The sequence below is a fragment of the Lycorma delicatula genome, chromosome 12 (genome assembly GCF_047948215.1).
Source record: "Lycorma delicatula isolate Av1 chromosome 12, ASM4794821v1, whole genome shotgun sequence".
Classification (NCBI taxonomy): Eukaryota; Metazoa; Arthropoda; class Insecta; order Hemiptera; family Fulgoridae; genus Lycorma; species Lycorma delicatula.
The window spans coordinates 40647925-40663347 of record NC_134466.1 but is presented as its reverse complement, the minus strand read 5'-3'; the positions used below and the strand labels follow the sequence as shown (position 1 = coordinate 40663347).

Sequence of the window (15423 nt, the reverse complement as noted above, 5' to 3'; positions counted from 1 at the left end):
AGCAGTTACATTGAGGTTAAAAGGTTGGGCAAAAGAAAAATGAATACCAATGTGAACTGTGAAGTAATTCAATCAAATAACTGTTGAACAAATAAAATTATGATACTTACAGTCATGATGTTTTTAAAGTTCAGAGCATATAATCTTAATGGCATTATTTGTAGAATATGTTTGCTAAATAATAAAACTATGCATAAATTTTTTTGAAACCATTTTGGCTTATTTGTCCATGAGCAGTCTGTAAATGTTACAAATAACTTTACACTCTGAAATAAAAAAAAACAGTATTTATTAAATTTTTTTTTTGTTTATTTGTCATTTTATTTCCTTTATTTTCTCTAGAAACAAGAGGCTAATCCCTATTTAATTTGTTATTGTTAGATGAATTTTGTAGTGTATAAAAAATTTTCAGCCATGACTGGGATTTGTACCCAGAAATATTTAGAATAAAGATAGAGATGTTAATGTTTTGCCACTGATGTTGGCCTTTTCAAAGAGGTATTTGAGAAATTTTATTTCTCAATTATGAACCAAAATACAGTGAATAAAATTAAAATACAGTGTACAGTTGAACAAAATTTGATTTAATATTTTTATTATCTACAGTTCAGAGATCAATTAAAAATAGTCTGCATTAGTTCACTGATAGTGTAATTTTTATCTTAAAACCAAGGTTAACCCACTTGCTTAGGGGTTTCCTAATCATTTTAAGAAATTTGGTAGTAGTATTAGTGGTATCTGATACTCTACGGAAGAACTGCTAATAATTAGCTACTAAAGGCTTTCGGAAGAAAAATTCCGTTTATTTGAATATGATTTATTTAAAATTTACTAATTCTAAAGAAGCATAATGATAGAAAATGGTGAACAGAAAGACAAAATTAGTATCACATAGAGAAAGGTCACCTTCAATAAGACCAAACAATTGTTTGAAAAGAATTAATAATTTTTTTTTATTTTTCAATCAGAAAACTCCATATGTAATTCTTAGAAAGGGCAACAGCTTTCCTTAGGAAGATTTAAGCCTTTTATCAGGTCCTTTACAGTATCTAGAGAAAAAGTTATTTGTTCCAGTGTAGATCTGAACTGATCAAGGAAAATTGCTGAGCAGTTCAAATGTAAAGTTGTTATTAGTGACATATTGCTCTTATTCCAGATGAAGAAACCATGATTCCCAAGGAATTATGAATAAAATGGATGGCCATTATCAGCAAAGAACCCTGAAAAATTGTCAAACCACCTAACGGTGATCCCGAAGGTTAAAAAATAAAAAAAAATAAAAATATATATATTCACTGGAATCAAGACGAGTGAAAGAGCCTCTGCATTCTTGATATTTATGTACTTTGTTGGTTCTGGCACTGCCTTTAGGCTTGTTTTCCACTTGATTGCTGTATAAAACCCCATTAAAATTCTACTGGGTAAAACTAAGATTTTTTTAATACACAACTCATACAGATATACTTAATATAAATAAATAAATAATTAAATAAAATTTTCTTTAGTTCAAAATTGTTTTATTGATATTTAAAACTTAAACCCTAAGAAAGAAGAAGAATATTTATATTTTGAGTTCAAGATGAAAATTTGGTTGAAATTAAAGAGGTTTGAGGAAATCAGTAGTGAAGATTTGCGGTGAATGGTTGAGGGAAAACTATGAATAAAAGGAAAATTGAATAAATGAAGCAAAGGAATTGAATAAAAGCAAAACTATTCCAGTGGCCCCAAAAATTTTAGGTTTTACATAATATAAGAATAATAGGTTCTCTTTTGTAGAACATCCTATTTCTCTAACTTTTAAAATGTACTTTGGTTATAAACTAATAATTTCATTATATTCATTTGACTGTCATGACTCTCAACATAGAAACACAATACGGTCAACTTTGCAATTCATTCTAGTAGAATAAACCTTCATTGTGTTTGACTGTTGTGACAGTCAATGCAGATAACATCATGCAGTCAACTTTGCAATTCATTACAGTTGAATGACCTTCAGTCGCTATTCATAAGATAAATTTGATTTAATTTGCATTTCTATCCTAATTTTAAATTCATGTAATCAATAAATATAACACAGGAGAGAATGACAAAAGTAGAATAGTAGTAGAAAGCAATATCAGCAAAAGAGGGGAAAAAACAAATATAAACTAAGTGTCCTCATAAGAATATGAGCAGATGGAAATAATTAATGAAATGACACCCATATATATTACATCGAAGTTATAATATAAGCAAGGTTACAAATATTAATATTTTAATGTATAAATACATTGTATAAATACATGTATAAATACATTGTATAAATACATTGATTAATTTGCTGAAGGAAACAGCATTTTAACAAATATGAGAATATATTTTTGTTATTTCATTCTTTATTTATTATTTTCTTTTTTACTTAAATTAAAAGAAAAAATGTAGTAATGCTGAATTATATTGGCGTTTGCCAAGAGTTAAAAATTTAACTCTTACCTAGAAATAAGATTGAAAATTATGACCATTCTTCTATGATAATGGCTAAATTTCTCATCTGTAATATACCTCAGTTAGGGGAAAAAAGTTATTGTTTGAACAGTAAAATGTTATTTTAAAAATATACATTTTTTTTTTAGTATTTCCAAATATTATTTTTATATTATATAAAATAAATAAAAAAAACAAATAAGAAAATTTTTCACTCATATTTTTTACTTTATTATTATTTTTTTAAATTAATATAATCTATCTCCCTTACTGTATATATTAAATTTGACTACATATTTTAAATTAACCTTACTTGTAAGGTTTAACTTTAACCTATTTATGAAGAAACCTTTTCAATACAATATGTCTTCATGAAGCTGTGTGACTCAGTGCATTTAATACTCTGTAACATCGGTCCTCAATCTCATCCCTTTAATAGACACAAAGAGCATTAGGAAAGTTTTGCAATATGACAAAACAGATCATCACAGGCGGTTAGCTTGTTTAGCCTGTTAGCTTGTGTTTGTTGAAAGTTAACCTGAGCTTAAGTTTGTTGAAAGTAACCTGAAAGTTAGCTTGTGTTTAGACAGGTCCCAGTCTGTGCTGCATCTGTTCTAGTCACTATCTCAGTGTCATTTAATTTTTAACTGTGTTAGTGAAAAGAAGTTGTGATGTGATCATGTTCAAAAACTGAATACCAGGCAATTTTGCACTTTAGTTACATGTTTATCACCATTTAGAGAGAATGACTTCTGCGCTAGGAGAGGATTGTCCTCATCGTACAACAATATTTAGATAATACTGACAGTTTGAAAGAGGAAATTTTGGCTTTGAGGACACTCCAAGGTCAGGTTGACCGTCTTTGTCTGTGACTGAGGGAAACATTGCTGTAGTACAAAAATTGCTTGAGACAGACAGGCATGTGACCAATGTAATAATGCAGCACCAGTTGGTGCTATTATGCAAGATCATTTTCAAGTTAGAAGCCTTTATACTCTTTGGGTGCCACATAACTAGACTGATAATCAGATAGCACATTGTGTTTCATGGTACAGTAAAATGCATAAAAAGTTTGAAAATGGGAAATCTCACTATTAAGCAATATTGTGATAGGTGAAGAAGCTTGACTATACTATTATGATTTCCTGATCAAGGCTCAGAACATAGTGTTGGTGATTGAAGATGAGGAGAACCTCTTAAGCTGTTTGGAAATCTATATCAATGAAGAAGAGAATGGTGGCCATATTTTTTTAATGTGAGAAGAGTTTTAGAACAAGTTGTTTTGAAAACTTAGAAGACAGTTACAGGGAAGTGGTACACTGAGGAATGTCTGCCTAAAGTCATTGGAAGTCCTCAAGAAGCTGCAATGAAGGATAAGCACATCGTTTCTTCACCACAACAACGCTCCAGCATATCACTTCAAAGTTTGCTGCAAGTATTTAGCGAGTACTGGATTAAAACTTTAAAGCACTTTCCATACAATTGTGACCTCACCCATGTGACTTCATGCTGTTACCCCAGATGAAAAAAGAATAAAAGGGAGGCATTTTAAGAATGATGATGATCTCCGACAGCTTGGGACAATGAGTGTGCTCAGATCTCCAACGAAACATGTCAGGGTTTCTGTGAAGACTGGTTTCAAAGGATGATGAAATGTGCAATTTATGGTGGAAATTATTTTGAAAAATTACATAAAATATAGTTGTCCTGCAAAACTATCTTTATTCATTGCACCAAACTAAATGTCACACCACATGAAATTTCATGAACATAAGCTGTATCATATTCTTTAGATATAGCCTGCAGAATTTGATATACAAAGATAATTTTGCTACCAAGATTTTAGTATTTTTGAATTCAGAGATCTCAAGACATTCATAAATAAAAAAACAATGTGTGTTCTTTTTTTATTTGTATAAATACTTACCCCCAGTTTCTTCTATTATTCTTTTAACAAGCATAACAGAAAATTATAAAAATTTTTAAAAATTATTAAACTATGACTTACAGCATTTGTTAACTGTTGGCCATACCAACAGAACAATGTAAAACACCAAAATACTGGTATCATTAATAAAAGGTATTTTATTTTTGAAGACATGTCTTCTCTCTATAAAAATAAAATAATCTATTATTATTAATTATAAATAATACTTATTAACTATTATTAATATATTATTAATTTGTTAATTAATTACTGTTAACTGTTAAAGGAAAAGACTGTAATTTTCTTAACACCTTTTAAATCAATTATAATATTTTTTTTCAAAAAGCAGCACTCATCATTCTTTTATTCATTAACTGTTCAATTTTAAATTTTGTTTTTAAAATATATTTTTTTAAAAATAATTCCAATTGTGCATTCTTCCAGCCTTCTTACTGAAGAAATGTCCAGTTTTTCGGCTATAACTAGTACATTCTATGTAATAAATGTAACAATTTACTACAAAAAATCCATACAAAGTTAGTCGTGAATTCATATCTAAAATAACCGCGCCACACTAATCTATTTTATTAGACTAGTTTATATTAAATTATTATCTACTAGCTGGTATCCATATTATTTCATAAATGAATATGACAACTCAGAGAAGAAGGTCTTTTGATTGTATTTGAAAGATTAATTTTTATCAGTAAAATATTTTCAGTTGTTTAAAACTATAAAATACCGAAATGATAAATCTAACCAAATTTTATAAATAGTTTTTAGTCACACTTAACACCACTACCTTCAGTAACTGTTGCTGTTTTTCTCACCCTGGTATCAAGTTGTAATTGATGGCAACTTTTTATTTACTAATTTTTTTTTAGCACATTGATTGTATGTAGTTTCTATAAATGTTTTGTATTTGAAGTCTATTTATTATATTGTTGTGTTTTATATTCCTATGTTTCATAATATTAAAGTGTATTAAGATGTGATGAAAATAGCAACTTGTAATATACTAAAGATGTCTGCAAAGGTAACTTAAAACATTTAGAATTAAGTTATGAAAAATGATTATATTTAAAATTTAGGTCAGTTTGTAGTTTGGTTTTTTATAGATTTTCTGATCATTATGGACAAAAACATTGCCAAAAAAAAAGTAAAAAAAAAGTAAGTCTACCATCTTAAAATGTTAAAATTAACATAAAATTATAAATTATAAACCAGTTTATGAGAGAACAGATTATATTTATGATTGTAAAGAATAACTGAAAATTCTATTGCTTAAATATGCTAATATAATTCCAAGATTTCAATTGAATACCACATATCTAAGAAAACATTCAAAAATAGTTTATTAAAAAAGAAAGTTAGATAAAAAATAAATTTGATAAATAAAAAAAGGTGTTATTCCTATTAAGTTTTTCATTGAATATAAAATAAGTGAGAAAATGAAAACAGCCATTTTTTACCATAAGCGTGTCAGAGCTCCAAAACAAGATTTCAAAAAGTGTTTTAGATTTTATGACAAAATAACTGATGTTAAATAATTTGCTACTTAAAATTTCACTTTCTATCTGAGTAAAAATGAAGAAAAAACTACTGTCCTTTTTATAAACCGATTGTGTTATATAATACTGGTTTCCTCAAATGATATGTGTTATTATCAGATATTAATAATAATAAACCAAAGAACTTATTGTATATTATTAGCTATACTTATATTACAAGCTATATTGTAATAAGCTTATTTATTGTTATAACTTAAAAACAGTAGTGATCAAAACATGGTAAACGTGTAAGTTATCCTATATTTTACTCATAACTACATTGATATACCATGTGATATTTCTCAATATTACAAATAGGGAAGTTGGTTAATGTTTGTACAATCATATTTTTTCCATTGAAGTTCTATTGTTTCTATCATTAGATGAAGGTGGGTATATGTCATCTGAAAGAAAGTAAGGAATGAAATGATTTCCTCTTACTCTCTTCATTGAATTAGATGTATTGTTGCATATTGGCATAACAAGCCTACCAAAATGTATAGCTTTATGTAGTAGTAATACCTTCAATCTGTACATACAGGGACAATGACTATGTATTGAACATCATCACTCTCAGAGAAATCAATGTCAACTGGTGCCTTTTATCTCAAGTGCTTTACATACACAATATGTCTGAAACAGAACTACATCTGTAGTCTGATATCGACTACAGAACTAAATTTCTGTAGTCGATACAAGTAGCGCCATCTTTCGGACAACCAAGGAACTATGTAGTATGATGTCTGACGAGTGTGTGTTCAAAATTTCATCACGTTTCGTCACTCCAGTCTTAAGTTGTGTACGTTCGGCCGGGTACGTTGTGTTCATGTGACCTTTTGCGAGCTCGCGATATGGAACAGAGCACAGAGATATGGAACAGAGAGAAGTGCGAGAAAATTTTGTGTTCGACTTCAAAAATCTTTCATTGAAACTTATTCTATGATACAGCAAGCATTCGGTGACGAATCCGCATCTCGTAGTACACCTTACACGTGGTGGAAGCGGTTTAAAGACGGTAGAGCGTCGTTGGATGACGACGAACGAAGCGGCCGGCACTCATCAGCTGTTTACGACGAAAACGTTGCGAAAGTGCGCGCACAACTGTTCAAACCGTGAACTTTAAATTCTATTTGGAAGTAATGAAACGCCTGATGCGTTGCATTCGTCGAATCCAGCCCGAGTACCGGGATACGGACAGTTGTACTCTCTTGCGCGACAATGACTTGGGACACATGGCAACAGTTTTAACACGTTATTACGCCGCAAATCAAATCACCGTCTTCTCCCACCTGCCCTATTCACCCGACTTGGCTACAGCAGACAATTTTTTGTTCCCGAAACTCAAGTTGAAGATGAAAGGCCGCTTTTTCAGCGACATTCCGGCCATTCAAAGGGCTTGCACCGAGCAGAGGCGATCCCACACATAGATTTTTACGGAGCGTTTGACAGGCTCTACCGGTGCTACAACAAGTGTATAACTAGAGAAGGGTTCTATGTAGAGGACTGATGTGAGCAAATTTGTTTATTTTTAAATCTGTATTTTTATTTAATTTAGTTCGGGAACTTTTCGGACATACTGTGTACATCATCGCTGTAAGAAAGTTTGGAAGAGATAATATAAAATTAAACATTAATTACTACATTTATTAAAATGTATTATAAGACACACACTGTCTTGAAATAGTAGAAAATTAAACAAAAATATAATTTTTATAGTAAAAAAATATTTATTTAATCCTTAAATAAATTTGAAGTACATCTTTTAGATGATTAGGTATTTTAATTAAAAATGATAACTAAGATATAATAAAATTCTTTCATGTAGACTTCAATGTTATGCTTTGAAATACATTTTGAAATAGTTTTATTGATTGATTTTATAGGAGAGGATATTATTATTTTCTTTTTAGGGAAAAAAATGTAATGAAGGTAGCATATCTGTAAATGTATGGAACTGTTAGAATTTTTGCTTTATTATCAATTAGTATGACACATTTACTGGTACCTATCTTCTGACATTTCATTTTTCTAAATTTAAAAATCATTATGATTTTTAAGGACCCCAAATATACAATATAATTTAGATGTTAATATATGTAGAAATAATTCAAATGAATTGGTAATTTGAAAAATATAATTTTATTGTGGCATTTAAAAGTGGAAACAGCACAGTTTCTTATGCAAACATAATCAATTTGGCTGTCCCATGGACATTTATAATCCTTTATGATAAAAAAAATGTCAAGTGGCTAACAAGAATACTATTACTCATAAAAATTAATGCAATCTACATAATAACAATAGTAGATCTTCCCAATAGAAAGAGTGATAATAAAAGTGTTAATAATGCATAAATGATTTTACCAAATAAAAAAAAGGTAACCAAGAAAAAATAAATGTAGAGAATGCAGAAGCTGTTGCTTTCAAAAATACAGAAAGTGCATTAAAAAGGATAGAGAAAGCAAGATTAAGTAAGTAAATGAAATATGGGAAGAAAGAATTTGCTGAAAATGTATAATTGAAAGAAAAGTAGAAAAAGACTCTGAGGTTGACCACTGAAAAGATAGCTGATGTATGTTTTCATTTATGTTACTAAATGATGAAATTTTTAAAACATGTAATGTTTTTCAACAACAAACAAAACCAAATTTAATAAATATAGTGTTTTAAAAACATATCATATGCCTTAATGTTTTCAGTTTGTCTTACAGCAGCTATTTTCAGTGATTGGTGATGCTCTTATCCCAGCACAAATAAAAAAAGATATTACTGCTACCAATAACATCTATTTTATAGTTAGATAGGCAAACTGCCAATAAAAAGTTAAAGTAATTTTAGAATAAGATCAACAGCATCACTCACTGAAAATGATTGCATGAATGACTGAAAATACTAGAATATAAATTTTTAGCTGAAAATACTATATTTAATCATTTAGGTTCAGTTTGTTATTTAAAATGTTTACACTTTTAAGTAAATAATTTTAGCCACTTCAAACCAGAGAATCGATTAATACATAATTAACACAGTTTAATCAAATTATATAAAAAATATAATAATGAGTTCTTTCATATGATTCCCTGGTGACTTGGTAGGATGAGTCAGAAGTTTAATGTAAATCTAACCCTCAATCTTAAACTACCTAAAAAAATATTTATTGTTAAAAAGACAAAAGAATTCTAAAAGAGTAAAAACATTTTTTTCATTAAAATTTATTTTTCCTTTGATTTATTTTTATTTTCACTAGAATTATAATAATATGGAATTGATCTATAAACTTCAGTTCTAAAGATTGTTTACAATCAAGTAACATAGTTCTAAGTACTTCCATAAACTTACGTTTTATATTTCTTCTGTTGCAATCATGAGAGGATAGATTTCTTTTAAATTTTTTTTATTTATAATTGACCAACCATAACTTCATTGATTAACAATGTAGGAGCAGTCATTAAATAATTTTAGTTCTTACAGATCTCATATCACTACGTATTTATTTAATGATACTTTGTATCTAATAAATTTTTTCTGAAGCCTAAAACCAAATTTTATTTTTGATAATGATCAAGAAAGTAGTCTACTACTTAATGTGAAAGATTATTAATTTATATTGTCCTGCTCATATCAATTTTCTCATTACCAATCCCACACATACTAGTCTAACTTAACCTTAAAACAAAGATGTTTGTGCTTAGTTCTCTTTCATGTATAATCAGTGTGGCTATGCAAAGAGATTTATTATCAAATGCATTCTCACGTAATGTTAGATTGTTGTAAATTTCTAAAAGTTTATTTGTTTCTATGTGTAATACAAGTGACACAAAAAATGGAACTTTTGTAGCGGCAGTCATATACAGTTGGCAGCACTGCTTTATGCAGAGGCAATCTTGCCACTTAGTTATCATGGAACAGTAGAATGGTGTACAGTACACTTTCGCCATAAAAATGTTGTACAAAACTAATGATAGTTTGAAAGGTGCACAGAGGGAGTTGCAATGGCATTAAAATTTTGGGTGTGTTCCATCTAATTACGTCATAAAAAAGTGGATTAAAAACTGAAGAGACTGGATTGGCTCTGAAAAAGAAACTGACAGGACGGCTAAGAAGTGCTCATACTCCACACAATATTAGGACTGTACGTGTTTCAGTTGTACAGAGCGTGCGGTGTTCAATTCGAAAACAAGCAGCTGTGATCGGGTTGTCCCAAAAGAGTGTTTAAAAAATTCTTCATTTTAACTTAAAATTTCATCCTTACAAGTTACAGACCTTGCAAGAACTTGAGGAGAATGATTTAGTTCCACTTTGATTTCTGTTAAAAAATTATGGCAAACATTAACTAGAACAACAAATTTCTGGATGTCGGATGAGGCACATTTCCATCTCACAGGGTATATGAATAAGCAGAACTATTGTTACTGGTCAGACAGCAACTCTAATGAACTTCATGAATATCCTTTACACAGCAGCAAGGTATGGTATCCAGTTTTGACACATGAGGTCATCAAACCATACTTTTTCGAAAATGAGGAACAGATCATAATAACTGTCACTTCAGATGAGTAAGTTTAGATGCTGCAATCTTTTGTTATTCCTTCATTGAACAATTTCCCACATCAGCATGAAGCTTAGTTTCAACAGGATGATGTGATGTCGCACACTGCAAGGCAGTCAGTGGCAGCTGTGCAAGAATTGTTCAGTAACTGTACAACCTCAAGATTCGGTGACATTCCCTGGCCCCCAAGATCACCAAATTTGTCAGTTTGTGATTTTTTCTTGTGGGGATGTCTTAAGAGTGTGGTAATAAGAGTTGGCCAAAGATACTGGATGAATTGAAACAAGCAATTCAAGATGAAATTTCTGGCATCCAGCTGAGATGATGAAGCGAGTAATGGGGAACCTCTGTGTGTGATTGGCAGAGTGTCTATGTAGAGGAAGACAGTATCTACCTGACATAATTTTCAAAAACTAATATTAGGTGTTTTGATATTTTACATATATTATATTTTTTAGTTGTAATGGTTAGGTTTCTGTCAATAATTTTTTTGTTGTATTCTTCAAAGTTCCTGTATTTTATGTCATTATATTTAATTTTTTTGAGTCAATGACCAATTAAATATTTTCAAAGGTACAAACCCTATGAGGCTGATATTCTTTGAGAAAACATATATGAATGAAGCCATGAGCTTATTTTCTTTTCTTAAAGAACCATAAACCCAGTTGAAAATAAATATTGATTTTAGCATTAAATTAATTTACCTCAAAGAATCCATAAAGTGATAGACAGAACTGTACACAACAAACTTGATTAAAAATCAGAATATTCCAAGTCAATGAATCATTAAGCATTTTAACTGTTCTGCGAAAAGTAAATTAAGAAATACATTAAATTAGACTTTTAATTAATTAACTAAATCTTATTATAAATAATAGAACAATGATTTTCTGGAAAAAAGTTGTGAATTGTGTTCAGCAGCAATGGTACCTGAGGAAATTGTTTGCCAAATGATTTTTGTTGGAAGTATGTAATCATACGGATTTGGATCATGAATATTCAGATAAAATGAAGAAAAGTACTGGATAGTTTTGAAATTTACTTATGGAGAAAGTGAAATTAATAGACCACATGAAAAAGTATCTAGAAAAATAGGAGAGCAGCAGAATTTGATGAAGATATAAAAGGAAGAAATAAAATCTTAATTAGGACATATTCTACTTATAAATTGACTTCATCCAAGGATCATAAAGGGGAAAATAGAATGAGGTAGAGGAAGAAGCTTAAGCAAATGAAAAAAGGTATTAAGAATTGAGAAAAATGGGAACAGTCATTTGAAATCTTCAAAAGAAGATTTAAAGAAGGCTCTTTTAAAAAACACAAGAAAAATATTTATTAAAAAATACCTCCATCCCTGATTTCTGTATTTCTTAATTTTTTAAGAAATTATTTACTAGGAATTTCATATTTTCTCCCTCAAGGGAGAAAATATGAAATTCCTAGTAAAAATAACAAGTTATGGTAAAGTGTATACTACTAAGTAGTATCTTCTGATTTTAATGTAGTACGATAAAAAAAATTAAACAATCTTTACATCTAGATTAAAGGATAAAAACTGAAATGCAGTCCAAAATGTGTTTTTCCTAAAAATAAAAAAATAGCATGAGAAGGAAAAAACATAAGAACATTTTTTACTGTTTATTGTTTAATCTGAAATTTCAACACATATAATTAATAAATAACATAAAAAGATAATAATTTATTTTTTTCTAAGATAATGTTGACAAAATTATGTACAAGAGTACATAAAATTCTAAGAATATTATTAATTTTTAGGAATAATTTGTATAGTTTTTCTGAAGTTCAAAATAATTACAGCTATGACATCAGGCATAATTTTTATTGCCTTTCTTTATTTGAAGGCAAACTTTTACAATGTACTTTGAAAATATACTCCCAAGAATATTAACGGTATAAAAGTTTTAAAAATGTTTTTAGATACATTTGGATGATCCTTGCACAGTTTCTGTAATTTGTTGTCTAAATTTGGCATTGATTTTTTAATGCATTTTTAACATAACTCATGCTTATTAATATACGTCAAAAAAAAAATCAGTTTATCTTGTACTGATGGTGGCTCTAATTATATGGAGATAATGTCATCAAAGCAACCATTTTGTCACCAAGTTAAGGTTTGGAATCATAAAGGCAACAATAGTCCAGCTCATGTAAGAGGAGGATGGCTACAATTTTACAGCCTGGAAAGATTCTGTTCTTCTGAGTTTGTCCGATGTTCAACTTATCTTAATTGTGCTATTGTCAGACTGGGTTATGTTATTATAACTGGTTCTATTTAATAGAATTGTTGTTTTGTGTAGTGAGGCAACTGGAAGTAGATGAATCCGGCTGTTCCCAAAGCCTAACATGAAACTTGACCAGACTGCCTGCCAACAATAATGCATTTATTGGTCTCAACACAATACCATGAATGCAGATAGGACAAATTCAATTATCTCTCAAGCAGACAAAATGGACTTTGATTTCCTGCCAAAAGTAGTTAGGGGAACAGATCTTTATTAATTTTTTTCCACAACTGATGTCAACAACTGAATTATAGAAGGAAGAAGGATTGCCTATGGCCTATTAAGGTGATAGATGAAATTGTGTATGCCACCTTTATAACTACAAGAGAAGTGCAGGAAGTTTATACTACCCAAAATACGTGACAAATTTAGAATTTCTCTAAATGAGTTTTAATATCTATAAATTCTTGTAGGAGTAGATATGAGTTGCTTGTTGCTGCCTACCACCATGTTAGCATGATACTTTTCATCAGGAAGATTCTGTATTCAAATCCATTTTTCAAATTATAAAATTAATTTCAAATGGCTTTCCATTTTTCATGTGCTAAAAAATTTATTTATCATTAAAATACTGTAATTTCTTGACAGAATTTATTAATACACCATACTACAAGTGTTGCTAACAAGAATGAATGCAAACTGATCATGATATGGAATTACTATAAAAAGTAAGTTTTTTATGAACTAAGAAATCATAAAAGAATAATAAAAGCAATTATAATTTATTAGTTGTTCATAATAAAAAAAATTATTTACATTAATTACCTTATTATAGTTTGATGATGTCGTACTATTTGTCGAAGATACATTTTTAATTGTTTTTGATATTCTTCATTATTTATACATAACATTTTACTTTCTCTGGTTTCAGACATACTTATTACAATATCGATATCAAGAATAATAGCATCAGAAGTAATTTCATTTTTAATAAAACTTATTTCATTATCGATATCATCAAATGAAATGCAAAGCGATTCAATTTCAGAAGTGACTGAAACTAACGATAATATTGTTGATGTAAACCAGCAGATACAAGTAAATGAAAAATCCAATAAAAAATACATCTGTATCACTAAAAACAGTAGATATGATGATACAGTATTTAATGTAAATGGCAACCAACATTCAAATGGAAAAAACAAATCATTATTTTTTACTTTATATTTATCTGATGTATTTATTAAATAAATTACACTGAATGTTGCAGGTAGCAGACCATTAACTAATGCAAACATTAAAGAAATAATCTGAAATATGTATTTTATAAGTTTTTGTTCATTTATATATATTTTTTGTAATTCTTTTTGTTTTTTTAAATCTTTATTATAATAATTATCATATGTTTTACCATCAATTACAAGTAATTTATTTATAATATTTATTGGAAACTTGTAGGTTTCAATTTTAAGTGATAATGCAAATATTAGAACAACAGCATCTTCTATTGCTTGAAATCTTAAGTTTATATTATTCCACTCATTTATTATCGATAAAAAACAAAGTATTAGCATTAATAATGATATTATTGCTGATATTATTCTATACACCTGCATCTTAATGACACTTTTTGTTTCATCAAGTGGGCTTCCAACATTCTTTGCTAGGTTGTAAATATATTGAGCAGTTTCATTTTCAGTTGTCATCATACTTGTCCCTTCCTGCAATAAATAAAAAACCATAAACATGTTAATTTTTTATGTATAAATTAAACTTAGGTTGCTATTTATCCAGAGTACTGGACAGTAAAATTACATGTACGTATATAATATCATTAAAAATTTCAGAATAGAAAACATTATAATTTTGGAAAAAAAATGGCAAATCAGTAAAGAATATGTTTTAATGTAATAAATGTAGAATTTGATACCAACTGAAGATACAGAATGCTGCAAAAACCTGTTAATGGAAATAAATATGGTAAGTTTAACTTACCCAATTACTGTGTTTTTGGTGGTTTACATTTCATGTAATATTAATTATATTTATATTTTTTTGTAATACATACTCAAATAAGATTCTACAGTTGAAAAATATTTTATTTGTATGGCAGTACTTGTATTTGGTTATTTAGTAATCTTATTTAAATTTTAAATTACATGTAATTTATAATATAATGCAACTGAAAATACAAATACTTAAAAAAATGTTTCAGTACATAAAGTTCTTATATCTTATTTATCTATATTAGATAGAAAATAATTTGTCTGTATAAGATAGAAAATAAATATGAATTTATACTTATTTATTCATAAAAAATGACAATTTTCTCTTTAGTTTTCTTTCTGTCTGCCATTCTTTTCTTTTTAAAGAAAAATGTATTACAAGATTGGATTGAAGAATCATTTTAGATTTGGTACATATATTTGCACCAATTTCTCTAATAAATAAAAAATTATAGTGTATACACATTTACAAATATTCAAATGACGACCATGACAATCTTTTACTTTCCTGACTATAGTGATGTATGCTGTTTGATTGTCATGTCATTTCCCATCATAGCAGCTATGCTATAATGGGAAAGTACATAGATCGGCAAAAAAAAATGTTTAAAAGGTTGGTCTTTTTTTAAGTTTTGTGCCTTGAGGAGACATTTAACATTTTTTTTAAAATTGAAAAAAAAAA

General features: G+C 28.7%; 1 protein-coding gene and 1 long non-coding RNA gene across 2 annotated transcripts in view; one reads left to right on the top strand and one right to left on the bottom strand.

The window, feature by feature from the left end:
* The window catches only part of LOC142332967 (uncharacterized), a 211714-nt gene extending 196889 nt beyond the window's left edge, over positions 1-14825 (top strand). Inside the window, exon 4 of the long non-coding RNA XR_012758458.1 lies at positions 13667-14825. This is a non-coding gene — a long non-coding RNA (uncharacterized LOC142332967). The remainder of the gene's footprint in view (positions 1-13666) is intronic.
* Positions 69-13604, bottom strand: LOC142333309 (uncharacterized). Its single transcript, XM_075380333.1, has 5 exons — positions 13561-13604; positions 11197-11296; positions 4475-4576; positions 4218-4266; positions 69-238 (listed from the first exon to the last, which is right to left on the bottom strand). The coding sequence occupies exons 1-5, from the start codon at positions 13602-13604 to the stop codon at positions 69-71; spliced, it is 465 nt and encodes a 154-aa protein (XP_075236448.1).
* Positions 14826-15423: the final 598 nt, after the last annotated feature.

Excerpts from the sequence above, each read along its gene's own strand:
- LOC142333309 (XM_075380333.1), bottom strand. The coding sequence starts at position 13,604 with ATGTATCTTCGACAAATAGTACGACATCATCAAACTATAATAAG. Across the intron at positions 4,267-4,474 it reads GCCAACAGTTAACAAATGCT|GCTATATCTAAAGAATATGA; the intron begins GTAAGTCATAGT and ends CAAATTCTGCAG. Across the intron at positions 239-4,217 it reads TGTTCATGAAATTTCATGTG|ACTGCTCATGGACAAATAAG; the intron begins GTGTGACATTTA and ends TAACATTTACAG.